At 47.8% G+C, this 26,015-nt stretch overlaps 2 protein-coding genes across 7 annotated transcripts in view; both read right to left on the reverse strand.

The window, feature by feature from the left end:
- The window catches only part of FBH1 (F-box DNA helicase 1), a 120,497-nt gene that overhangs the window by 91,735 nt on the left and 2,747 nt on the right, over positions 1-26,015 (reverse strand). The window lies entirely within an intron of this gene.
- The window catches only part of TASOR2 (transcription activation suppressor family member 2), a 44,731-nt gene that overhangs the window by 15,856 nt on the left and 2,860 nt on the right, over positions 1-26,015 (reverse strand). For 2 of the 6 annotated variants that reach the window (XM_075142088.1, XM_075142098.1), the window contains exons 2-15: positions 18,090-18,235; positions 16,480-16,575; positions 14,860-14,932; positions 13,375-13,466; positions 12,579-12,716; positions 12,327-12,451; positions 12,208-12,227; positions 12,004-12,103; positions 11,163-11,263; positions 9,429-9,532; positions 6,595-6,667; positions 6,408-6,482; positions 1,817-2,614; positions 392-562 (exon numbers count right to left, since the gene is read on the reverse strand). In XM_075142088.1, the coding sequence (XP_074998189.1) occupies positions 392-562; positions 1,817-2,614; positions 6,408-6,482; positions 6,595-6,667; positions 9,429-9,532; positions 11,163-11,263; positions 12,004-12,103; positions 12,208-12,227; positions 12,327-12,451; positions 12,579-12,716; positions 13,375-13,466; positions 14,860-14,932; positions 16,480-16,575; positions 18,090-18,235 (2,112 nt within the window). Of the gene's footprint in view, positions 1-391; positions 563-1,816; positions 2,615-6,407; positions 6,483-6,594; positions 6,668-9,428; positions 9,533-11,162; positions 11,264-11,755; positions 11,846-12,003; positions 12,104-12,207; positions 12,228-12,326; positions 12,452-12,578; positions 12,717-13,374; positions 13,467-14,859; positions 14,933-16,479; positions 16,576-18,089; positions 18,236-20,946; positions 21,052-26,015 lie in introns of those variants that run through there. The other 4 variants (XM_075142107.1, XM_075142117.1, XM_075142135.1 and 1 more) reach the window with 4 other exon arrangements.

Below are 26,015 nucleotides of genomic sequence, written 5' to 3' on the forward strand. Positions count from 1 at the left end.
TTTTTAAACTATCCCAGCAGTTTGCCAAGGATGCAAACTGAGGGCTTAGGAAAGGACTCAGAAGAGACCCCGTGTGGTTTGGACATCCTGTAACAGTGATGTTCACAGTCGCCTTCGCATTTTACACTATGAGTGCATAACTAGGAGCCTGCAGGCTGTGGGGAAACAGTACCCAGACCCCAAACAAGACCCTCAGCACTAAATGTCGTAAGGCCCTTCGGCTGCTGCCAAACGTGCTCTTACTACCATCTGGTCATGACCTGACCGTGATGTTTGATGGCTCAGCTTTTAAAGGAAAGATTTCCACAGGGAACAGCGCTCTTACCACTTTCTGCTTGCATTTTGGCTTGAGGGTTCAATGGGCTGGTAGCCACACTTTTTAGCAACTTACTTTTCACAGGCTTCGTGACAGTCTCAGCAATAGGAACTTTTTTCATGTCTGGGTTCTTCAGTGTCTTTGGTTTCTTTGTTTCCAAGCCAGGATCGTCGGGAGCTGAGGTTTCCTTCCAAACAGGTTCAGACTGTGTTTTGTGTACAAATTCTGCAGACAGGACTTCCGCACCTGGACAAGGAAAAGGGAGGGCATTTCTTTTGGTTTGAGATATATTCAGATTAAAAAGGAGTAATTGCAAAATATCCAGTTAAGGAAAGTGGAAGGACTGCTCTAGAAGCGACTGGCAGCAGCAGACTAGTCTTCAATGACTTGATTTATGCATCTGATCTTACAAATGGGCTTGTTACTGATGCGAGCGATCAGTAAGTAGATATTAAAAATTAAGCATCACTTCTTAAGCTCATTAACAGCCTGTTTTCCTGACCTAGAATAGGTGTTCTCCAGGGATAAGTCACTCTAATTCCTGCCTGGCACACTTGCACCCTAAGGGTACTTTATTTACCTCTCCAAGAAGCACAGAAGAACCTCTCCCAGATCCATCAGCAACGTCACCCAGGCCCGAAGTAACATGCCCCAGGACAGAGCTAGATGGATTGTGAATCAGAGCTGACTTCAGCCCACAGCAGGCAGCCGCCGTGCTACCCCCTGTGCTACACAACAACCCGTTTCCACAGTGAAATGTGGAAATGTGATGTATGTAAATGCCAGGAGAGGTTCCTTTGGATGTTTTTGGCCATGTTTCATCACCAAGGCTGAGATGCATCTCAACCCACTTTGAGTGTCTCTACATGTCAGGTGGAGGCTCAGGCGCGCTCAAAAGGACAGGCTTAGCCTATCCTCGGCAGTGAGACAGGAGCCTTCAGAGGACAATTTATGCCATTGAGACACCTCGCATGAGCAGCTCAGGCCAGATACCAGCTTACAGCAGAGTAAGTTGGGTCTGATCAACCTCACGCTTCTCGTTTCCTCAAGGCCACAGCAAGAAAGTTGACGCTCAGGGAGTCACAACCTGACCGGGCAGAATCAGGTTATCTAGGCAGCCTGTAATGACTGTGGCTTTGGCAACTGCTCCTTGCCTGAGCCATCGACAGCCCGTGGACAAGGGATGCAATAACCATGACCTGGCTGATGTCCCTGTGCACAGTCACTCGTAACCAAAGGAAGGCAACGGCATGGACCACTGCACCGGGTTTCAGGCACCTTCACTGAAATCCCCTGTCATAGCCCTGGGCTCCTTCCCAGGCTGAACGAGAGACCGTGGAGACATCACCACAGACCTATTTGGATGCTCTCAGGATGTGTCTGCTTGCTCTGGGCACCCAGGAAGACGGCAAGGGGACATGCTCCTAGTGAACCCTCAGTATCCAGGCTGGATGCCCCGGAGAAGCAGGAGGAAGTTAGTCCCATTTATATAGCACTTACCTCTTTTCCTTCTGTGCGGAAACTGCAAATTGGCTAATTTAACCATGGGCTCGTTGGAACTGGCCGTGAGCCCTGGCTTTTTAGGAAAAGAGAAAGCGAGGCTGATTTTCTTCTTGGTTGCTTTCCTGTTCCTGCCGCTGTCCCCCATAGGATGCATTTGCATCTTGAGGGGTGACCATTTCTTCCTGGTGCTGGTCACAATGGCTTTGCTGGATTTCCTCCTACTCTGCTGCACCCATAGCTTGCTGGACGAGTTGACGTCTTTTGTGGGTCCTTCATCACTCTGGTCCAGCCCCACTGTGGGCTTTGGGTTTTCACTTTTGACTTTTATTTCCTCTGCCCTGTTGGAAGGAATAGGGTCCGGCGGCACAGCTGAAGAGAAGTCCACTTTACAGTCAGCCTCTGAATCACAGCGAAGAGACTGAACAGCACCAGTCAAACATCCTAAGGCAGCTGACATTTCCAGAGTATAGCCGCTGGGATCGGAGAGATAACACTGCAGCTGGGAGAAGGACTGCTCTGAGCATTTTTTGAAGGGATTAGTACATTCATCCTCGGTTGGTGAGAAGAGAGAAGAAAGGGGAACTTCGCTGGTTTGGCCAGAGGTGGGCTGTGGATTTTGATCAAGCTTTGCATATTCGTGGAAGTGCTGTTTGATACGTACGCTGGTACTGACTGTGTCTCCCCATGAAGAATTGGTGGCTTTTTGTAAGGCATAGCAAAGTCCGGGCAAAACCGAGGCTATTTTTAATGAGATGTCACTATCTTCCCTTTCATCTTTTGGATCGTGTTTTTCAACTGCAAAAGGAAAAGAATTTTACTCGTATTAAAAAAGGATTAAATTCCCCAAATCACCTCACTGTTACATGCTAAGAGAACATGAAAGCTATGAAAAAGCCCCAGAAGCCAACCTACAAAAAGCTAGCCCCAGGAGCGATGTCCTGGTTTGATGGATGCTTGTAACTGCTGAAGGTAAAAAAGAATTGCACGTGGGAGTCAAAAGTGGATTAAACTAAGATGAAAGACTGCTGTTGTATCAGCTAGCCCCGTTCTGCAGGAAAATACAGGGTGAGATCGCGCACATAGTGGTCTAAGTCCCTTCATTCCAGCGATTTTCACTAAATCCAACATTTAGGACAGTCAGAGCGCTGAAATACATGGGTTTTATTGTTTTTTTTTTTTTAAACCTGTTTAAATTTAGGGTCGCCCATGCAGGGTGTTTAGATTAGCACCATTTTCAGATCACTTGTGTTGTTTATATCCCTGTTCAGATACAACTTCCAGCAGCTCCATCTCTACCTGCTGTCAGTGTAGGTGGACGCATTCACACAAAGACACCACGTTAGTGCTCTGGAGTGGGATGGGGAACACAGACTTCCCCAACCAGACCTAGGGACCATATAAATAAAAAACATGAACTCCTGGGTGATTTTCTAAAGCTGGAGGACTGATCCTACTGAAAACAGCTGGTGTTTCTCATTTCAGCAGGACTAACGCCCTACCACATACAGCGCACATAAATATCATAAAATTTTAGCTCCCAATAGGGATCAACATGAATGAGTCCCAAAACTTGAGGGTGCCTGCCCTCGCAGATGTCACCGTGGAAGTAGGCTCTGCTTGGCACAGCAGCGTCCTCTCGGTGTCTGGAAATGCCTGGAGAGCCGGTGTGATAGGCAGAGCCTGTCGCTGGAGCTCCCTTTCTGCACAAGCCAGAGTTATCCAGCTTCATCCGCTGCAACCCAGCAGTCTGATGTCGGCGCTTTGCACCCGCAGGCTTGGCCCATCTGCGTGTTATGATCTGACTCCAAGGTTTCTTTTGGCTGCAGAGCCAGGCTGACAGCCCCAGCGCCCTTCCCCGTCACATCTCTTCCCAGCAAGGCAAAGGCATTTCTTTTCCCCTCCCAGATGCGTGGTTTTCTTCACCTATTGGCCCTGCTGCTGCCTTGCACTGGCAATGCTGGTCCTTGTTACCGGCAAGCCCAGGCATCCCCGCAAGCCAGATCCCAGCTGCCTGCCTCCGCTGCTGGCTCAGGAACGCTGCAGCACGTCTGCACACCGTAACGTCTTGTTACGCCTGCCCTACATTCCTCCCGTCGGCTGTCTGGACAGGAAGGGAACAGCTTCAGAGGCTGCTTGTTTCAAAACGGGAAACATTATTCATGCTTTGAGTCTGAGCTGAGCGACTTCAAATGCGCTCGTCCTTCACCCTCCTTTTCTCTTTGCACCTCCCCTGCACTGCTGCCATCTTTGGTGACCGTCCCTTTTCAACCCCAAACCACTGCACAGCTTTGCTTATCTTCATAGAAAGGAGAAGCTCTAAAGCAAAAACGGTTTATAATCCCAGTGGGAAGAGGTCTCGGACCCAGGGGACAGTCAGGGCTGGCTGGCGTAATGCCACTTGTGTAGGCAGAGTGGGACAGCACGTGCAAGAGTCCTGCTGGCACCAGAGGGAAAACATCTGGAAGCCATCAACATTCAGATCACAATACATAACAACGCGGAGCGTTTGCTCAACGTTATCCTCTCCCCCTACCTCTTCGCTTTGCCACCAGCTGCTCTCTGGCTGCCCAGTCTTTGCCTCCTCTTCAGCATCAACACCAGCCGCAGACAATGCCTGCTACAGCCCCAAACGTTCCTACAAACTGGCTGCTTCCACCATCTTCGCTCCAGGATGCTCCTTACAACTGGTGCCCTCTCCTGTCTCCACCATCTTCTTCTACAATAACCCTCTTCAAGATAAATACCTCCTTGCCCTGTTCTCCTCTCCTCCAGCATACAGTGCTCGCAGTCAGCCTTTCAGGAATAGATCCCTCTGCTCTGGAGGGTATTTTCTGACCGTTGCGGGGCTGGTCAGCAAGATCTCAGTATCTGGGTGGCCAGTTCCCACCTCTGCTCTGATCTCCGAGCGTTTTCTCCCTTCACCTCACCCAACTTCAGGCCCCTGCTTCAGCAACAATGTACTGTTCCCAGGTTTGACCTGGCACTTTGGATCTTCAAGTCTGCTTCTGGAAGAGCCTCCCTCCTACACCTAGAAAAGAAACTTGAAAAGTTGCCATGCTAACACAGCCACCAGCAGCACGTCCTTAAAGTTAGGCCGACTGAATTCAGGCATCAAAGACATTTGCACCCCGCACTGCCAAGTTACCATCACATCTTCATCCGACTTAGAAGCCCATTTCGTATGCGGATCCTGAAGGAGAAAGTTTATAGTTGGAAGTTAAACACTGAAAAAGACAACGCAATTCATGTGCCGGTGGATCCTGTCGGCTCTTCTGCTGATTTTATCTTCCGGGGCGGGGAGATGGGTATGTCCTGTGCAGCTCTGACGGCAATACCAGCCATCACTCACACTGAGGCGGACTGAAATACCACTGTGTGCTGGCATAAACAGTCTCTTGGCTTGTCCCTGGGATGACTCAACAAAAAGCAAGCCAAAAGTTACGCAGAGCAAAAGGCCTCTGTTTATATGTTGCTGGGGACCTGCACGGCTAGAAGTATTACTGGTGGAGTGGAGGCAGCGAGAGGTGCGTGGATGAAGCTGTCCAGGGGAGGCAGAACAGTAACTTTCTTTACGTCCACAATAAGAAATTGTAGTGTGAATATTTCCACGTAAACAGTGCAGTATAAAGCCAACAGATACGGAGAAAATTTGAGGCAAATGCAAGAGGTTGAAGCTCATTCTTATTTCAAGATCTGCAGATTCAAACTGTGCAATCTTTATTTTCTCTTATTTAGTGCCTCTGTGTTTGTTCTGCACAAATAGAAGCACGTTTTGGAGCTGCAAACAGCCTGGATTCACCTCCCCGGTCCCAGCGCCTTGACTCATCTTGATGGCAGCAAAGCACCGTGGCTCTGCCCAACACCATCTCCCTGCCTCCCTCCCTCACCCGTCACACACCCTGACCGGTCGTCACGGCTCCACTACCAGCATTTACAGATCCCACAGCAGAGAAGTCACACAATATGCCTGAGCCTCCAAACCCTCGCTGCTCTTTAGGGAGCAATGCCCCTTCCCCACGTCTCCTCCCTCTGCCCACACCAGCAGCGACCTTTCACGGAGCTCATTTCACTTGTTATCTCAGCAGAAAACAATTCACTTATTTTTTAGGGCAGGCTGTTTTCCTGCTGCTTTAGCAAATCACATCAGCTCCGTGCAGGTTCCAGTAAGTGCCATGTGTCGTTCCACCCCCCTGAGCACGGCTCCAGCACACCTTTAGGGATGCAGGCCAGGCTCTGCAGAAGTCAGACTCCCATGTGCGCCCATAAGACAGTTCAGGGAGTGGACGCTGCTGAAAACTGGCTGAGAGGCAGAAAAGTAATTATTTGTCACTCCCACCAACTTCTTGCAAAGGGGCAATGATGTGCCGTGAATGGGCAAGGCAGGGAACCTGGTTTAGATCAGCTTAAAATGCAGCACAGCTGGAGCTGGGACTTCTCTCTCCTCTTTTAACACCCTTTGCGCTAAAGCTGTAGGTGGCTCTGAGCAGAGAAATCAGATCTTCAAGAGGAATGTGTCTGTGAGAACCCCCTGGTGAGGATCCCGCACCCAAAATACGGTCTCTGAAGCCAGCAAAGGGAACTTCCTTACCTCTCGGGCACACCGACCGGGATGAGGTGAACAGAAACAGGGCCAGGAGGCTGACGGGCTCCTTGGGGTCAAACCCTATGAAAGAAAGCAACAGGTTTTGTTCAGACCGAGGGTGCCCACCCTCCGCCTCTAAGATAGAGCAGGATGTTTAAGCACAGATATTGGTTTCTACGTAGCCATGTCCTACCATCATCTTGTGCCAAGGCAGAGGACGTGAGAAGGATAAGGACTCCTTGATCTTGTAAATATTTGATGATTGCCTATAACAAACACATATAAAGTTAGAGCAACCACTCCCTTTCCTCCTTAACACACTTTATATCACTCAGCATGACTGTCAACAAGCCCTGATTGATGGTGAACGTGTGCCAACACCACCAGCTCATTCCCTGCTGAGGACACTGTTTGGTCCATACCACTTGGGTCAACTGGGACCTGTAAGCAAAAGCGTTCCATTTATGTTGTTATTCAGTTCTCAAATTCCTTCCATCTGTTCCTTAAAAAATAAATATGCTTAGCCAAACTAGCTGTAATTGATTAACAAGGTTAATAATTTTAGTCCCTTCAGTTCAAAACCTCCTGGGCAACTCAGCCAGGAATTGCTTTCTGCAGCCCAACAGGAAGGTTTTCCCAGCAGGGAAAGTAAAGCTGGACACCAGCATCCGACAAAACACAACCAACTGTTCCAGCCACAAGCCTGACTGAAGTTCAGGCCATGCAGCTGGCTTATTAGTAGCATCAGTATCAATGAATATGTGAAAAAAAATTTGCTGAGTCTAAGAGACTCCTGCGTCTCTGTCTCAGAACTGGATGACCGCATGTCTAAAAAGATACGCGCACTTATCGAGGCTTTTCTTGTGTTTGGGTGTTGCTTGATGCCTCATCACAGAGCTTGGCTTGGACTGCCTTTCCCTCTGTGGGGACACCCATTTGGATCTCTTTCTTCCATGCAGACACCTTTGCAGGAAACTTACAGGAACTGAATTAACCCTACGGCTTCTAATGCCCTGTGAAACTTTGCTGATCCCATTCAATATGTTCAGACATAACAGAGGATTGGACTGATGCCCACAGCCTCATTTCTCCAGGACAACAGAACAGCTTTGGAAATGCTGAACAATTTCAGTGTAATATTCACTATTCAGAACAGTAGCTCCTTACTTAAGTTGTCTGAAGCCAGCAGAGCAGAAGGGATAAGAGCCAGCATCTCTGCTGCATAAATCTAGCTCAATGAAATAGCTGTGGTTTCTCACTGACAGGATGATTTTCATCAACCCCACCTAGCCCCAGCCACCCTTTCATTTTCATCTGGGCCCTACGCAGGTGGGTGCCTGGCCCACGCACCACTGAAAGGGAAAGGAGATGGAGGACATTTTTCATTTGCACTTTTGGGAGCTGCCGCCGAAGCGGATTCACCCATGGGCCATTCAACAGCATGCTAAGGGGAGGAAAGAAGCAGACCCAAAATGGGTTGTGACTGTTTCCTCATTGAAGTAGGGGAGATATTTTAATCCAGTTTGACAGATATATGAAGGTGGGGAAGCTCTAGGGAAATGATGCTTCTGATGGCTTTCAATACCACACTGCTCACAGCCACCACCAACTATCTCATCTTCCCTGACTCCTCTAGAGAGCCCAGCTCTGCTGGGCTTGGCAGAATGTATGTTACAACCCTCAGCGGCTGCAGACATGGTGTAATGCACCGGAACAAGTGGTTGTCACGGTTCCCAGTAAGAAAGACACTTGGACTCTGTAAAGTATTGATTAAAATATCTTTTATTGGTGAGAACAGGAGAAGGAAAAAGGGATAGCTTAGACAAGCTTATGTCCCTTCAGATGCTGGGAACCTCAAGATGAGCTGCAGCACGGACAGATCTGTGCCCCAACCAAAGGTCCAAGGGATGCTGCACACTTCAGGATTACCTGCACGTGAAGGGACATTAAGATTGTCTTTGCTATCCCCTTTTTTTTCTTCTCATGTTGTTACCAATACAAGATAGTTTAATACTTTAAGGAGTCAGAGTGTTTTTCTAAAGGGATCCCCAGCAAACGCTTCCTCCGGTACATTACACGTGGGAAGCTGCACGTCGGTGGGCAGCTCTTCAGCAGTGCCGCACAGCAAGAGCACTTCCAGGCAGTTCATGGGCTGCTGCCAACTTCTAGTGACGGGAGGACATGCCCAGCCAGCTGCGAGTTTGTGGCCATGAATTTACAACCCTGAATCTACATGAAGCATCAGATGTGAAAGAGCAACCACCAGCAGCAAAGCCAAAGCCAAACCAACCACAAATCCCAGCAGAGACGCAGGTGCTGCGCTCCACAGGGGTGAAGTTCAGCCCTTGGAGTCACAAGGAGATGCGACGATCGCACCAGGAACAAAAAGACCCCAGTGTGCTGTAAAAAAGCCTTATCAGATAATATATCGCAAGGGAAATTCCCCATTAAAAAACAGATAAATCTCAACATCTTCAACATTCCCGGAAGCCCGTGACATTTCGGCAGCGTAACTGCGAGTATCTAGCTGAGTGGGGGCTATTTTTCAGCCACAAGGGAGAAATGCAGGCACGTGACAGCTTATGTCTTTTGCTTAGTAATTACCTTTCTAACATTGGGGGACTTTGCTTCTGCTTTCTTAATATATAAAATCCCCTTGCAGTCCTTGTCCACTATGCTGTTTGCAATGCAGGGGGAAAATCATTAACAAAGACAATAAAATAATCTCATCTGGCATAAACATAGCCAAAGCAGAGGTTTGCCTCGTATAACGCCTTCTGCTCAGCAGGGCATGCTCGCCCTGAAATCAGTTCCCAGCTCATAGTGAGTAATCTTCAGTTAACAGTTTATACACAGAAAGACTAAACTATGTTTGAGAATAACCAAGCAGGAAAATAATAATTAAAGCAGGCAAATTAATTCCATTTTGCATTAGTTCAGAATCTGTGAATAATGTTACCAAAAGTGTCAAGAGATCATTTAAAAGGCCACTTTCCTCCCAGAATGACAATGTTTTAGAATACTTACCAAGTCCTTTTCCTTTAGATTTTCGACTAACTGATCCATTTTATATTGATCCTTATTTGATATTTCTACTTCATACAGACTGAAGTAAACACCCTGAAAGCAGACTGCAGACAAAAGACAGAGAATTTGATGTTGAAATAGTGCCTCTTGCATGAACTCTGAACAAACAAGTGCTCTGTACCAGGAAGATGGGTGTGCAATTGGCGGAAGCACTGGGTTTTAAAAAAAAACTTATCAAGATTTCCTAAGCTGGTATATGCATTCATATCGCCGTGAGTTTCCTCTTCAACCCATGGTTCAAAGGAGATGTTTCCCATCTTATCTCTGCAGCTAACAAAAGCAATTTAACCAATGCTGTGTGCTTCGACAGAGACAGAGAACCTTTCAGAGGGAAACACCTCATTCTAACAGGCCATACTCTCCCCTGCTATGGAGTATTCTTATTCTGCACTCTGAGCCCCAAGGGAGTTTAACAAAGGCAAGATCTTGGTCCCACCTTCCCCCCTGGAATTTTACAGCAAAATTCTGTTCATGTATTTCCTCTCTTTCATCAGCCAACCAAAAGACTGTGGTTCCACGGCACCTTCATCAAGTGTTGCTGTGGCCTCCCCCACTTCTCCTGCCTCCTTCCCTGCCCCTGGCGCTACCCCGTGTCCATCTGCACTGTGAGCTGAATGCTAACCCCCAAAACAGGCTGGCTGTCAGCCGGTCCGATCAGTGCCCCGACCTGCCTCCGCAGAGCTGATACACAGATGGGAGGCAACACTGCAGCAGCCCACACCTATTTTGGTGCAAGATGACAGGGAAACGCACTTGGAGCTTCTGCAAATCACATCCAGAGCTCTCCATGTGCAACCTGCAGTACCCCTGTCAGTAACTGCGTGTCCGCTGCAATGCGCAGCCACTCACAGCCATCGGGAGCTCAACGCCTTGGGGCTGAGAGCTGCCAGGCTCGTCAAAACCCAGAAATCAATCAGCAGTATGATCCCCAAAGTGTAATTAGACACAGGTCCCCTCCTCCCCACCCTGCACCGACCAGGACAGAGAGTGGTTGACTATAGGCAAGTAGGGTCTATAGCACCACTAAGGGGACAGTAGAGCCCTTCTCTCCCTTCCCCAAATCTCTGTTTTTATTTGCTGATTGCTGAGCATTCCCTGCCTCTCCCCAAGGTTTCTGGAGTCCTCTCCCCTCTCACGCTGCCATTCACTGTCACTGTCAGTCCCCTTGAAGTGACAAGTAGGTTACCCATGACCCAAAGCTACTGCAGGCAGCCATATCTTTTGGCTTTGGCTGGCAGCTACCCCCATCCACCCAGATGCAGGAGACACTGGGTCAGACCCCAAGAGGTGGAGTGTCCTTCACCTCACAGGGAGATCACGTAAGAAAGGGAAAGTTTGTCTCCCTGCATTTGCTCTCAGTTGCACCATGTTTGGCACCTTGCAGGATGGGAGCCCAGGTCTCAAAACAGGGTCTCCCACCCTGTCCTGTCCCAGGAACATCCCAATTAAAGGGCTGCTTTGGGAGGAGGATTATATCATATCAGGAGACCATATGAAGTATGGACAGGAAAACATCCCTCTGCTGCCTTGGCATTTTTCCTTGTTTATCTGCAACCAGCCACCCTTCAAGATAGGACCTAGGGCTATGTGGACCTGAGCTCTGACCCCCCGCGCAACTCCTATGGCGCAGCACAAGCAGATGCTACTCATCACGCCGGCAGGTTTTGCACTCACCCTCATTCTCAATGTAATTTCTTTTCCCAAATGCAGCTTCTGGTAGCTTTTTCTTCAAGTCAGACAAACCCATGACATGGTTAATGTCCAGGTTGGGAGGCCTGTGGGGATAAAGCAGCAGACGGTGAGATCACAAGCATAAAAGGCTCTCGGGATTAAGCATAGCAAAGAGTCCTGGTTGCCCTGTCACAGTGAAACCAGAGAAAGCAGCTCTGGAGAAGGCTGCAGAAGGTGCAGCTTGCTTAGCACGTTGCTGATTTGAGGATCCTGTTTGTAGACACCTCCGAACACTGATATTGGTGGCTGTGTTACTGGCTGCCACTGGCTGTTTCAAATTGCTGCCTGCTGGTTGGCTTCTGACTTCTGAAGATTTTAAATATCTCATTTTTTTGAACGCTAGTTACCCCAATATTTTATTTGCCGTCGTGCTGATCTCTAAACACAACTGGCTGATCGTACGTGCACCATCAGGAAGCCCACTTCTCACAAGGAGAAAAATCCCAAGCAGGAATAATTGATTTGGAGTAAACATCCCGAAGTAGTTAACAAAAAGAGATAACAAAATACAGCTGTTTCCAGCTGCAGTTCAGCACCTGATCTCATGTCCTCATCCAGCTGTTGCTGTGACACTGCACCGCTGGCTGCCCAACACCACTTTCCTGACACTGATGATTGCCCTGACAGTGCAGGTGGTAAGTTGGTACAGCTGCAAGAAGATGCTGATCAATGAAGGGATGGGGCAGGAGAGACAAAACCGGCTTTTGCTGGTACACAGACACCCGAAGGTGTAATGCTTCACACTCCACAAATTGCACAGAAAGAAGAGAAAGGGGCAACTTACAGCTGCGCTGGAATCGTGGAGCTGTATGGGGTCCTCAGGGCGATGTTGCACAAAAGCTGGCCCCGGATGGAGAGCTGCCCCCTCCATGGACAGTACAATGCTACAGGTAAAAGGGAGAACGGCTCAGAGAAAGCAGGAGAGGAGAGGAGGGCAAACAGAGAAAGGCACATTTATAAAACAAAACCAACCACCAGATGCTCCTACCTTTGTGGTTAAGCTCAGGTCTAGAGAAAAAGGAGAAAAAGAGGAACATTTAGCAACGGGAAAAGGAAAACAGCCCACAAAAGCGACTGGGTATTTTGGAACGACAAGAAGTTGCTTACAGGCTCTCTATAGCTAAGACAGGCATTTCCTTCGGCTCCCGGTACTGGCAGGCGATGACTATGTATGGGCAGATCTGCCTGGGCCGCTCTGCAGTGCTGCCATCGGACACTTCATACACGTAATACTGGGGTGAGAAGGGAAACACTGATGAAAAAAACACGTCGAGGAACAAGCGAGGCACCTGGGCCAGCGCTGTGCTCCCCTGCGGCCCGCAAGTGAGCCGTCTGCACAGTCCTGTTGCAAACCTATACCTGGCTCTGCTCGAAGGCCTGGCAGTGGCTGGTCTTTGACGGTATGTTATTTCTGCTCACCGCGACGTGGCAGTCATAGCCGGGAGATGGGCAGGTATAGCTGGTTGTGTAATTCTCAGATACCGCCTTGACCTTCCCCTGTGCCAGAAAATTTATCAAAAAAAATGGTTTGCATAATTGTTTGCAGAAACTTATTTTAAAAGACGCCTGAATCCTCCTTTTCCCCAAAGACAGTGTTGCTGGCAGCCCCGCATTCCCCCACTGTGAGGGGGCTGTGTGCATTTGCATCCTTCCAAACAGGAGGGCCTGACTTGGCCGAGCTCGGCACAGCAGACAAACCAGCGCTGCTCAGGAGAGCCAAGGGGAGCAGTGTGTTTTCCATGCCAGCTACAGAGAGCAGGAGCCCGTGGGGAGGGGAGAAAGGTACCACACACCAGCCCCATGGAGGAAGGGAATGAGGCTGTGATCTCAGCCACCTTAAGGTCACCCCCTCAAGCCCCACAAATGCACAAAAGTCCAGGGAAAAAGGTGACCCTGTGGGGAATTTCTGACCTCAGCGATGGAATTTGGAAGGTCCGCTGCATCCTCTGCCTCCCTGCAGGCCACCAGCCAAGCCCAGTCTGACCTCTTGCTTTCTAGTCTGACACATCCCATAGCCAAAAATCCCGATGACCTCTCAGAGCTGATTTTACATCCCACCCCACCACAGTTATGGGCACCAATGTCTCTTTAAAAACTGCTTGCACTGTATAGTGGCTTCTGAAAACCATTCCACATAACAAGACTTGCATTTTACCTTAATTAGCTTACAAATGACAATATAGCCTGATTTTCCATGATACCAGGGTCTTGGATGAAGACAGTCTGCATACTTGGAAATATAAACCCCTGTGAAAACAAAGCAATGCAAGATAACGTGAATTGTCTGTCGAGTAAAGCTGATTGCCAAAAAACCCCTGTAAAGAGGACCCTCCTTGTGGGAATGGGAGTCTCTGCAGAGCCAGTGCTGCAAACCACAGTAGCACCTGCTGCCATAAAAAGGGTGAAACTCTTTCTGACTCGTTTCCTTTTTTTGACTGTTGGTATGGAACAGCATTATAATTTTCAGGGTCAGCTCTAGGAAAGGAGTTAACTTGGGTTTCCTGGGAGAAGTAGCCCAGCTAACGTCAGTTTTGCCCACACTACATGAAAACATACCGAGCAAAGGCTCTTCTTACAGGAAGATCTGGTGAAGGGCTTCCAGATCAGACTGCAAGTGGGGCAGGTACTTTGCTCAATTTGGAGTCACACAAAGGCAACGTGGATGTTTATACGTGGGGAACACACACTGTAAGGGCACGAGAGCAGGCCCACGGCATGGCATAGACCCTCCCAGGGCCCTTCTTTGGCCCTTTATGGCCCTTCAGTGTCCCAGATGCCAACGTGAACCTCCTGTGACAAAGCCTATTCTGACACGGCTTAGTCCCATCCCTTCTCCACACTCAGGGCATACCATATGTGGATTTATCGGGGGGCGTGTTGGCCCTTCACTCCTGCTTTATATTTGTAGACAAGATGGGTAGAGAAGTACATGAGGGGGGAACAAGGACTGGGCAGGGGAAGGGCTACAAAGAGACACACCATAATATTCATCTCAGTCCATCAGGACTAAGATATACATCCAGATAAAAAACCAGTTCTTCCTTGTTTTTGCATTCACTGCCATTGACTGTTCGATAATTAGGTGTCTTGGCCTGCAAAGACTTGCGGGATGAGCACTGGGAGACATTCTACTTCTGGCAGAAGAATTTCTTTGAGTAACGCGTCCTGCACTGCACGTCTTGAGGCCTCAGACCTTCAGGCAGGGAACAAGCACATACTGAAAAGGGCTTTGACACGTCACGATCTGCTCTGGTTATTAACAGGACTGTTGGCAAAAGCTCAGCAAATGGACTCTGAAGAGCAAACCGGTGGGGAGAGCTGCCAAAAAGCCACTCTGGTGACAAAGGTTGTTATTAACAAGGGAGAAAAAGCCTGAAACGGAGCGGTGAAGAGACGATAACATTCCCTGGGGAAGATCCCATCCTCATCTGGTTGAGGGGGCAGAAGGAAAACACTGCTGCTTGCTTGATCCAAACAAATGCAGTTTCCCATGTAAGAAACAAGGGAGTTTCTGTGGATCTTTGCAGTAAATAACAAGGCAGAACCAGGAGTTTGTCTGGGCTTTTGCTTTTGTTTTTAAAGGAGGTGAGACCCCCAGAACAGCGAACAGGTCTCTTGGTCCTCTGAATGGAAATCTTACCTTTTGCTGGGTCACCAAGTGTGGAAACAGAACTGCTGTTTACACGGAGGCCTGTCTGACACACCTCTTTTGCCTACAAAAGATGAGACAGCTTCTTTTACCATCTATTTTCAAAGATAAAGGACACAGCTACTGAAATCTGTAGCACGACAGTTGGCAAAATACTTGCAACAGGCAAACACGTGCTGCAAGTCAATTACAGGTCATCAATTACAGTCCCAAAACACCTGCAGTATAAAGAAAATTAAAAACAATGTCCACAGGAAGAACCAACAGGAAGAAAATTTGTGGTTTCAGATACTAAATATTTGTATTTATCCAGTGTTGTTACAAAAACCTCCATGGAAGCAAAAGCTTAGAAAATCTGGAAAAAATCCAGCATCTCCAGAAACCGTTGCAAGCGCAAGCCTGGACTTTGCACTTTCTTTATCTGCATGGGCAATTTGTGGAAAAATAAATGCAACAGGGCTGGCATGAAGGCAAAAGACATTTGCTACTCCGTGCTCACTCTTCCATAGGCACAATTACTGCCTTGGGAGCATCTCACCAGCTTTGATCCATGTCTAAAGAAGATTCATCAAGGTGCGCAAAGATCAAACATATATTGACCAAAGAGTGACAACTCATTAGGGGTAAGAAATAAAAGTAAACCAATCAAAATGTACTCAGTCCCTTTATAAGCAACACGGGGCACTCATCTCACCTAACTTCTGCCTCCTAAAAGGTAAGTGTCTAGCTTAGACTAGCCTCCTCTGAACAATGGAGAGAGAGGCACCTCCAGAGAGCAATTTAGACCGAGGATTTTAGATGCCTGCATTAAATGAGGTCCAACTGTCCTCTGGAGAGCTCCCTCTTTCCTAGGGTCTGTACAAGGAGCTCAGTCACTTGGCACAGACTACGCTAAATTTCAAACCGCTAAAATGAAGCGGGACAATTACTGCTCCCAAACTGAGACTGAAAGTGGTTTATTTTGCTGTAGCTCAGTCCAAAATGAACAGAAGTAAACTGCATTCAGGCCACTCTCATCTTGAACAAAACCATCCCTACAGTGATTTAGCATGGCATCATTAAATCATGTTGAAAGTGAATTCCCACTAGATTCCCTGAGCATCCTTGCGTAGACAAACTCTTTTCACAAAATCAAAAGCATCCTCGTGAAAAATGGGTAGGAGTAACTTTCCCAATAGCTGTGTCAGGCTCTCTCTCCACCTAGCTGGCAAAAGCAAGGGAATTTGCCCAAAACCACCTGACAAACTCCTGTCTTCGGTCACAAAGGTGTTTTTCTCTTCTAAGCGTACATGAAAGGTTTCACCTGTACTTGACCATAAATCCACTGGGACAAAGGGAGACTCTTTCTATCTCCCTGCAAAGGGCAAAGGAGGCAGCCAACTCTCAAACAGTAATCAACTGGACAAAATAAGATCCATCACTAAAACCTCCCAGGAGTTGCTTTCAGAACTTGCTCTGGACTATTTATACAGTAGTAATTGCACTGGTAACTGGGGTATAGAGAGCCAGGACTCTTCAGACAACAGATCTGCTGGGCTTTGGTGGGACGGAGCACATGGGCAGGCACACTTGGCATCAAACTTGTTAAGCTGAATAAACATTTCAGGTTACCTCTTCTTCATTATCAAACAGGAGAAATGCAAAGGTCTCCTCCAGCTCCTCCTGGCTGTACCCGGCGGCTTCCTTTGCTTGGGCAAAAGCTTTGAGCTGCAGAAGACACAACACCACTTTGTTCTAGTCCGTTTGTGCCAGAGCCAAGTGACTGAGTGGTACAGGGAACACATGGCATGAGGACAGCGTGTCCCACGTACTTCCAGTCGTGGTCAGTATGGGATAGCTGGCAGCAGCCAGGTGATGCTGGACCAGCTCATCTGCCCACACATCATTCCCTCCCCCAGGCACGTGTACACCCAGTCTCCCACCACAGGGACCCCGATCCATGCATCTGCCTGTCTCTGCCTTTGTCCCCAGCAGAACATGTTCAATGTCCTCCAAGGGACAGCAGGCACGTCCAGCCCCACAGTGCCACGCTGTGCTCATCACAGGGAAGTCCAGCCTTATTGCACCTTGCCCCTCTGGCCACACCTCGTCGGCGACCGGGGAGCTTGTTTCACCGAGCAGCATGTGGGCTGGTGGAGCATCACATTACGTAGCCAGCTATGGTCATCAGAAGACAAATCATCTCAGCCATGGTGAAGATGCCTACAGATGGGGAGACGCTTGGAGGCACCTCTTTTTCTCTCTCCACTGACCAGGGAAGCCTAGACTATTTGACTAGAGGGCAGGTGCTATCATGCGACTACACCTCAGAGGGTTTGGCTACAGCCAAATAACACATTACTCCAATTTCTTTTGTCTGATAATTAAAGCAGAGCATGTTCTCAGTGCACACAGGGAGAACGTCATGGGAGCAGACAGAGCTGGGTCTGAGCCCATGATGTTTTGGGGCTTTAATAAAAGAAGTTGTAGAAGGATGGGATTTTTTCAACAGGGTTAGAAGATAAGAAAACAACAATCTCATCCGCTGATTTTGCTTATTTTGGCTTTAGAACTCACAGGCAAATCAAGAAATGACTTGATACCTGCTTTCCCAGGTTTTTTATCCAGCTCCACAGTGGCTATCCCAGATTTAGGCAGCCAAAATGTCTAAGCTCTATTTAATTCATGACAATAAGCAGACTCGTCACCTCCAGTCCCCAGAGGAGACAGCCTGTGTTCCATGACAGTGACAGTGGGACTGTAGGGATCAAGACATTTTAAAAGTGGTTCTGTACATACCCCAGGGACCTGGAGATAGGGAAATGGGGTTAAAACTGGTGCCTGCACAGAAGTGAGGGCAGACAAAAGAAATACCACATGGAAATCTGCCTTGCTGTGAATCAACAGAAGTGCAATGACATTAAAGCTCTTCCGCTAGGTATCAAACCAGCATTTCAACCTGCCCCGAAGGCCTGCTCCAGGAACTGCCGCTGAATGTTTGGCAACCTGGTTTGAATGGACCTTTTGTTCCTGATCAGATTGGGAAGAAGTGCAAGAAAGGAAAGAAAATGTTCCCTTCGGTCAGGAATTGCAAATGGGGCTCTACAAGGCAGGCTGATTAGCCACGTGCTGCAAAGCAAAGACATGCTAATAAACCAGCATTTACAGACATTTGCAGTTCCCAAAGAAATGCCACCCTTTCCCAAGCTGCCAGCAACACCTTGCTCCCCCACCGACCTTACCTCACTTAGAAAAACATCGTTTTCCACCAGAATTGCTTGGCTGTACTGAAAACCGTCCTGAGATGTAGAGTCCAAGTAGGAGCTCTGCAGCACTGAAACTGCTGTCTGCAAAAGGGAACTCGACTCTTCCGACTCTGGATGAAAACCTGGAGGAAGAAAGCAAAAAGCAGGTGCAAATATTAACTCTGGGCATCCCCAGATCAGTATGGGGCCTCAGGAGAGGCAGGCGGCAGTTGAGTGTGACTCACGGCACACCGGCCTCATTTAACAAGCCCAGATCTCCAAGGAGCAGATCAGCTCTGTGGCTCCCACTGGGAGCAGTAGCTCCCCTCCAGCCATGCAACCCCCCAAGTCTTTGCAAGTTAAATTGCCCTTCTGCAGGAGGAATGTGAACTCTCTGTTTGCCAGTGAGCCCTTAAAGTTTTTCTTTTGCAACAGACAAAAAAAAAAAAAACAAGAAATCGTTAGCAACCGCTAGAAGCAAAGCCTGGTGGTAAATTAACTTTGCGCAGAGCAGGTCAGAGTTTGTGCTAAAAAGTTACTTAGATTAATTGCACGGTCTTTTAGAGTGAGAGTTGATTGCTGCACACAAGGAAAATCTTGGTGCGTGCTCAGTTTCCTGGGGTTATCTGTTTTACTATAAAGATCTTCAGATCTTGAGAGAATGTAGTTTTCAATACCATGAAAGCAAGCCTTCCTTCAAAGCCTCAACGGGCAGAGCTATCTCAAAGCCCAAATTCTCTTGACATCTCCGAATGAAAACATCCCAGTTAAACACTTCCCAGCAGCATCCCACCAAGAAGAGGTCCCAAAGCAGTTGACAAATTAAATACCGACAGAGAAACAAAGGAAAGCCCTGCAGTATTTGTGCTCTTGCAGCTGTTAAAATCCAAATATTAAATAAAGCAGCCACTTAGAAACACAGGAAATCCTGGGCTCAGTCTCTGTTGCACATTTAAAAACCTTTATTACTGGTGGTGATTCATGAGCTACGAGATTTCAAATCCCAAGCTGAGTTTGCAACATAGACACATTGAAAAGTTTTATTTCTTCTGACCCATAAACTTTAGAAAATAAAGCAGTCATCTATAAGGAAAGAAATGCAGAACCGCCAAACCCCACCCGAGGAGCAGGCTTTGCACGCTGGTCGCTCTTTAAGAAAAACATCACCCAAATTTTTGAGAATGAATAGATAAATTCTCGGTTTAACCCCTAAAGCAGAAAGGGCCCCATTCCTCTGGTGATGAGCAAGACAGCATAGGTTGTCGCCCTGCAACCTACTTGGTGTTTTGACTCCTATTTTTTAAAGGGTGAGTTTTAATTGTTTTTTTCTTTTCCTCCCCTCAATTAAAAAGAAGAAGAAAAGAAAAGACAGAATCATTCCCTATGTCACAAATCTTGTTATTCCTCTCAAATTACTCAAGGCCAAAAAAGGACCTAATATAAGGAACAGGAAAAATAACAGTTTGAATTGTCTGTATTAAACTCATTTAGCTACACTGCTCTAAGCCAGTTCAGCCAGTCCGCACTACGGGGCTTAACAGGGGAAGAGCGACAGCGTCTGCAGTGTGCCAAGCAAAAGAAAAGCCAGACAAGGCAAAAAGTAGGGGGAAACAGTATAAAAACGGCTCTAAAAACGGTTTCTAAGAAAAGCATGGTGGGAATGGAAATTGCGAGCACAGAGAGTCTTTAAAAGTACTTTTGCCTCTCTTAATGTTGTTCTGGGGTCCTCTGTGCTCTCTGGTATTCACTTTCTAAACCTCCCACTTTCAGGTGATGCCTCTGTAATCGTTAGAAGCAGTAAAAAAGCAGGTGAACACAACTTGGCTCTCAAGCATAGAAAAATGAAAAATAAAGAGGTCTTCCAGCTCTCTCTCAGTATTATTGTTTTCTCTCTTCGAACCTAATGAGGATAGGAAGGGATGTTAAGTTTGCTCACTTTTTTCCTCACTTGTCTTTCATTTTGCTTTGTGTCTCTTGCATCCTGTGGATCTCAAAGAAGCAGCCAGGGAGTTCAGACTCCTCCATGGAAATCAGATCAGGGAATTACATCCCAGCTCACAGCTCTGCTCAAAGGCTTGGACCGAACATAACCTCCCTTTTTGCTTCTTGCTGGAGCACCACAACGCTTGTGTCCAGAGTCATCCTCCGAGACAGCCCTGTCCTCAGCATCTTCTCCACCAGCCTAAACAAGCCCAGCTCCCTCGACTGCTCCTTATATCCCAAAAGCACAGGACTTCAGCAGATGCTATTTAATTTCACAGCTACTGGTCCAAACCATCTCACTTTTCAGGGTGCGATATTCTGCTCCTCCTACCCATAGCGTCTTGCAACTCTGCATCATCAACAAGTTTGGGGTCTTGGAGCATGAGATAGGCCATGTCTAAACGTGTGAGCTGGGAGCCAGTCGTGTGTTTCCACACTGAGTATGTGAGACACCGAGTTGACAAAGAGATTATGGGGTTAAAAATCCCTCCGGGTGCAGAACACATATTGAGGGTGTGGGGTGTTAAAACAGCAAAAGCATTGGATATTCAGTATCTTTCAGGGGTAAAAGCTGAAGGCTTTAAAAAAAAAAAAAAGGCTGGGAAGCTCTTAGAAATGCAACATAAACAGCAATTTTGCAGGTGATAACTCAAACATTTGTTCCTCCCTGCAAGTTCAGCTGCAGTGTAAAAATGAAAGTCCAAATGGGGAAAAAAAAAAAAAGTTGCCATAGAATACATAAATACATGAGATGAAACAATCATAGAGCATGGCACCGAGCCCAGCAGCTTGCTGTGACCCTCATCTCCCCTTTCAGATTTAAGAGGCTCCTTCAAATCTGTACCCACCCTAAGGAAGAGTCTGCACTCACACAAATACATGCAAAGCCCTGACACATCCAGGTTTCATTTGCAGGAGCAGAAGGCCCTTGACAGTCTCTGCGCAGGCTGTGAGGAGGTGAAAGTGAAAGTGCCTAAACCAGAAGTAAAAGTGAAAGTGTCTGTTCCCCTCTGAGCAGCTTGGACATGCCACTACCACCACGCAGCATCCTCAGGGAACGGGACCGACTTCTCGCACGGGGTCGGTCAGACAGCAGAGATGCATCACAGGACCAACGACTGGAGGAGAGCTGGAGAAACCCAGCACAGCTCTGCACCAGCACGGCCCAGCTGAATCCACAGTGGCTGTTATCCATGCCCTGAAATCCTTGGGGAGGGGATTCACAGCCTGTCCTGGTGACTTCCTAACCTGATAGCAAGGGAGAAAAAAGAGTCACCTTTGCAGCTATTAACATCAGTTGCCAACACTGCAAGTAAGGCTGATCTTTCCCTTGTGCTGTGGCTGTACAGAAGTCATCCTCTAAGAGCCTTGCATTCCTTGGAAGGCTGCTAACCTACTCCTTCCTCCTCCCCTTCCAGATTTAAAGCCAGCTCCTTGCCTCCCTGATCGTGCCTGCAAATGTCTCAACATGCCCTGTTCTATCCTCTGCAGAGCGTTGGCTAAAGCCAGCCTGAGTGGACATGCCCCACCAGCAGACATGCAGGGCCTGTACGCCTCCTGGGAGCTGCACACCTTTGCTCCCCTTTCCAATTCAGGGCTCCTGCAGGTGCTGGATGCCCATCAGGAGAGCCAGCCGAGGCCAAGAGACACATACTTCCAAAAAACAGGATCCTCTTTTGGCTCATCCATTTTCATGTGACCTCTGGATGTCCTCACCACACAGAGACTTCCAAAGTCAGCCCAGAAGGAAAAACCCACGGCTTTTGAACTGCTTACTTATACAGAAGAAAAGGTTCGCTTTTCTTCACGGTCCTTTTTTTTTTTTTTTTTACCTTAAAATTTTAGTAGCACTTGCTGCAGACACTTGAATGCTGTCAAATCTCCAAAAGTCTGCAAACCAGCGTGGTCAACACACGCTGAGCACAGCCACACTGCTCACCTCCGGGGCTTTCAACCTGTCCTCAGCACAGCTGCTCCTGCACGGTCCCTTCCCACAGCCCTTCTCCATCTTGCCTCTCTTTAACCAGGATTTCCTCCATTTTCCTGGCTTGGTCCCATCGTTAGTGTGAGCTGTAACAGCAGGCATCACCGGCAGCGTCAGTGCTGGCACCACCACATGCCACTCTGTGCCGTCAACAGTTCATGTACTGCCAGCTGAGACTCCTTAAGATAATCCTCCCAACTTCTTTGGCTCTGCTGAAGTCCACTTTCTCTCTTCTTTTTGTAATCTCCTATCCCGATTTTGCTGCTCTCACTCTTTGGTTTTACTTTCTAGTAATTTCTAGCACGCAGTAATTATTATGACAATTATATGAACTGTCCCTTCTAACTCAGCATTATAAAACCCACAGTGCTTGACCAGCTATTTACCTGCAAACTTCTTTTAGCTACAGCCTGCTGACGGAGCAACCACAAAGGTGACCTGGTAAACATACTGACAAAGGAGTCCTGAGACATCCTTGATAAGCTCAGCCAAAATCTCCTTTATGGGAAACAGTTGGCAGGACAAAGAAATTGAGATAACAAACTGATCTTCCAGGAAAACAGAAGTCAGCAACAACTATTCTGGGAACTGATGTCCTACGCCCACTTGCGTCTCTACACCAAAAAGGTATAAAAAGTAACTTGCTACCTACCCAAAATGAGCTTCTCTGCAAGAACTTCCCTGGATGAGATCTCCCAGACAGATCAGACCCTCGCCAGGGATGCCTGGCTGACTCTGGACTCAGCTACACCTGCGCAGCCTAACTTTTATAATGAGTCCTGGCTCACTATCACTGAAGCACAGAAGTCACTTTCCTCTTTCAGTTTAAGACAAAAACTGAGCCAAATTAAGCCAAACGAAGCCAAAAATCACCATCTCCCACAAATGTCTAGGAGCAGGAAGGTGTCATGCCTGCAAAATAACAAGACGTTGACTACGGCAGATGCTTCTGATCCTTGTAAAGTATTTTCAGCTAATGACGGGATGTAAACTAAGCTTACATTTACTCTCCAGGAGTAATCGGGCAAGGAGATGTAGCACAGACCACTCACATGGCTAGCTGATATTAGGTGTATCTGCAAGCTGATCACGCGAGGCAGACCCCGGAGACCGCTCCGTGCAGCGCGGCAGAGCTATCCCCACCATGGAGCAGGTGTCCTATGCCCACGGGGACCGGTCCAGAGCACAGCTAGCATGGCACCAAAGCAGAAAATGATTTGCCTTGGCATATTCAAGCCTCTCAGGGGTTCTCTTGTGTTTTAGTGTGGGTTCTTCAAAGCCTCTCAATCGCAAAATACACTCTTCTACACCAGGCAAGTACCTTGTTCCTGCCGCTCCTGCCATTATCAGCAACTTTTACAGCTTTGCTGCTTCCCAGCATCTTTTTCTTTTGCTTTCTCACCTTTTTCCTTCTCATTTTTTCCGCTCCGAAACACAGACAACTGTTCTAACCTTGTATTTGTCAGGCTGCTAATAAGTAGAGCTGGCTGAACCTCTCATGCGGTAACAGATCTGATTTAAACCATGTACAACAGAGCCAACGCAGCCAGGATATTATACGTACCAGAGGCACATGTTGGGCATGGGATGGGTTACCAGGGCAGGCTTGTGCTCATAGTCCAGCCAGAACAAAAACTCTGGCTTAAACTGGGCTGATGGAGGCACCCATTTGCAGAGATGAGGAGCAGGTCTGTTGGCAAATGAAAGGGGAAAAGGTTTCCCACCGGGGATGGAGAAGGCAGCGCAGGTTGAATCATGGGCTGTCCGGCAGAGTCGGGAAGGGCTCTAATAACAAGTAGCGTTTTCTGAAGGTCTCACCATGGGTTGCTGCAGATGGGTTCCACGTTTTTTAGGAAAATACTCTATTAAATACAAAGATTTCAGCTCTTCCTTGGGAAGTCCCTGAGCCACAAACCTGCGCAGTTGGCATGGGTTTTCAGAGAAAGAGCGCTGTACCTTTGTCCTGTTCATGTGCTTTTCCCTAAGCGGCCACTCCTGGAGTCAGGATACCAGCCAAGATGGATATTTGGTCTCAGCTGGGACAGTCCATTAAAGCAGCACGAGGTTTTATCCCTACTCCAACGTGCATGGAGCCAGGCTGACACCATATGATGGATATGCAGTGCCACATTAGCGCAATCATGGTAGGAAGCCTCTCTTACTCTATGCGGTGCTTTCCTGGGCAAGACCAGGAACTTATTGAGTCAATTATCCTGCAACTGCTACAGGCCTCCTGCAAGTAAATCATCGTGACAGATCATTACAAACCACTTCTCTGCAGCGGATGTTTCCTTGTATTCTCAGAAAGAGAGCGGTTGGCTCGGATGAAAGTTCAAGAGCTCTCATAACCGTGGAGCTATTTTCCCCCAGAAGAACGAAGCATTCAAATTGCCGGGCAGGGGCGAATTTTTGGATGGCACAGCTTTCTAACCTTTGCAGTTAGCTGAAAAAAATAAGGAGGCTGATGCAGCTCCACTCTCCTAAATTAACATCCTTGGCTTTAAATCCGGGAGTTATGTCCCTGTTTGGGGTGAGATGGTATCTTTTGCAACCTCCTGGTTTGGTGTATTTAAAACACTCTTCCGAAGTGAGACAAGGGGATTGCTGCTAAGCTGGAAAACCCAGGTGCTGGATTGTATCTGAATTACCTCTGGGATCAGGTAGCCCGGGAATGCAGATATCTAGGCTGCAGGAAGTTTTGTAATGTTTTTCATCTCAATATCAGAGACTGACAGTATTTATTTAGATCACTTTTAGGAGTCAGGCGATGCAGGGAACCCCTGGCATCCTCTCAGGAGAGCTACCGCTCTGCCCAGAGGACAGGCAACCTTTACACAAACAGCTCCACTTGAGCTCTGCCAACACAGATTTAATCTTACAGCGATATCTGAATGCATCTAGTTGGTTGGAGAGAAAACATTTCGTTTCCTCACTGGTACAGAAGGTTATGTTCCTACACTATGTAAAAAAACCTTGTGTCAGAAGAAATTTCAGCAAACCTGGTTGTTTCAAACAGTGCCTCAAATTCCTACCCAGAGAAGGAAGCCCCAACAAGACCATACATAATTACAAAGAGAGCAAGGGAGATGGGCTTGTTTAGTCTGGGGGAGAAAAGCTGGGGAGATCCAACTGCAGCCCCAACTCTCTGATGGAGAGTCACAGAGATGATGGAGCCTCTCTCCTGGCACCGGCAGACAGAAAAAATAAGAGGAAACACCTCAAGTTGCACCTTGGGAGGTTCGGACTGGATGAGAGGATGAAATTTTTCACCTGGAGGATGATGCAGCCTTAGGACAGGTCGTAGAGAGGTGGGGGTCCCCGTGCTTGGCTGGGCCTCACTCTGATGTGGTGAAAAATCTACTCAGAGTAAGAGTTCTACACCAAAGAAACCTTCCAGGTAACATTTCTTTGATTTTATAACCTCCCTCCTGTTACTTTCAGCTGCTCATGTAATTGAGGATGTGGTTATTACAGGTTTTCCCTTGTTAATTCTTTGCACAGGCAGTTGTTGCTGCCTTTCATCTCAGCAGATGCTCCTCAAAGCCCCATCCTGCACAGCTCCCCTCTTCTATCATCTTATACAGGGTTGCCACCTGTTGTGGATTTACTCAGCTGCAGGTGTCTGCATTGACTCTTCCCAAATGTAGCACCAGCACACCTATTTTAGCACTTAGACCACTAAAGATAACCCTTTCTTTTCAAAACCAGCCAGCCAAGTGATTCTCCATGCTAGTGCAGTAGCCCGATGGCCTAAGATAGCCAGACTCGATGTGCTTTGACCTTGTGGGAGAGCTATAGACTAGTGCACAGCAAACTAAAAACCCACTGATGACAGGCTTGCCTTCGCTAGGTTACGTTCCGAGGATCCCTTGCGCGCAGCCCACAGACGCTACATAGAAACACGTGTTGAAACCCAGCCAACCACACAGCACCCGCAGTGCAACATCCAGCCCTCG

The sequence above is a fragment of the Calonectris borealis genome, chromosome 1, assembly GCF_964195595.1.
Source record: "Calonectris borealis chromosome 1, bCalBor7.hap1.2, whole genome shotgun sequence".
NCBI classification, from domain to species: Eukaryota; Metazoa; Chordata; class Aves; order Procellariiformes; family Procellariidae; genus Calonectris; species Calonectris borealis.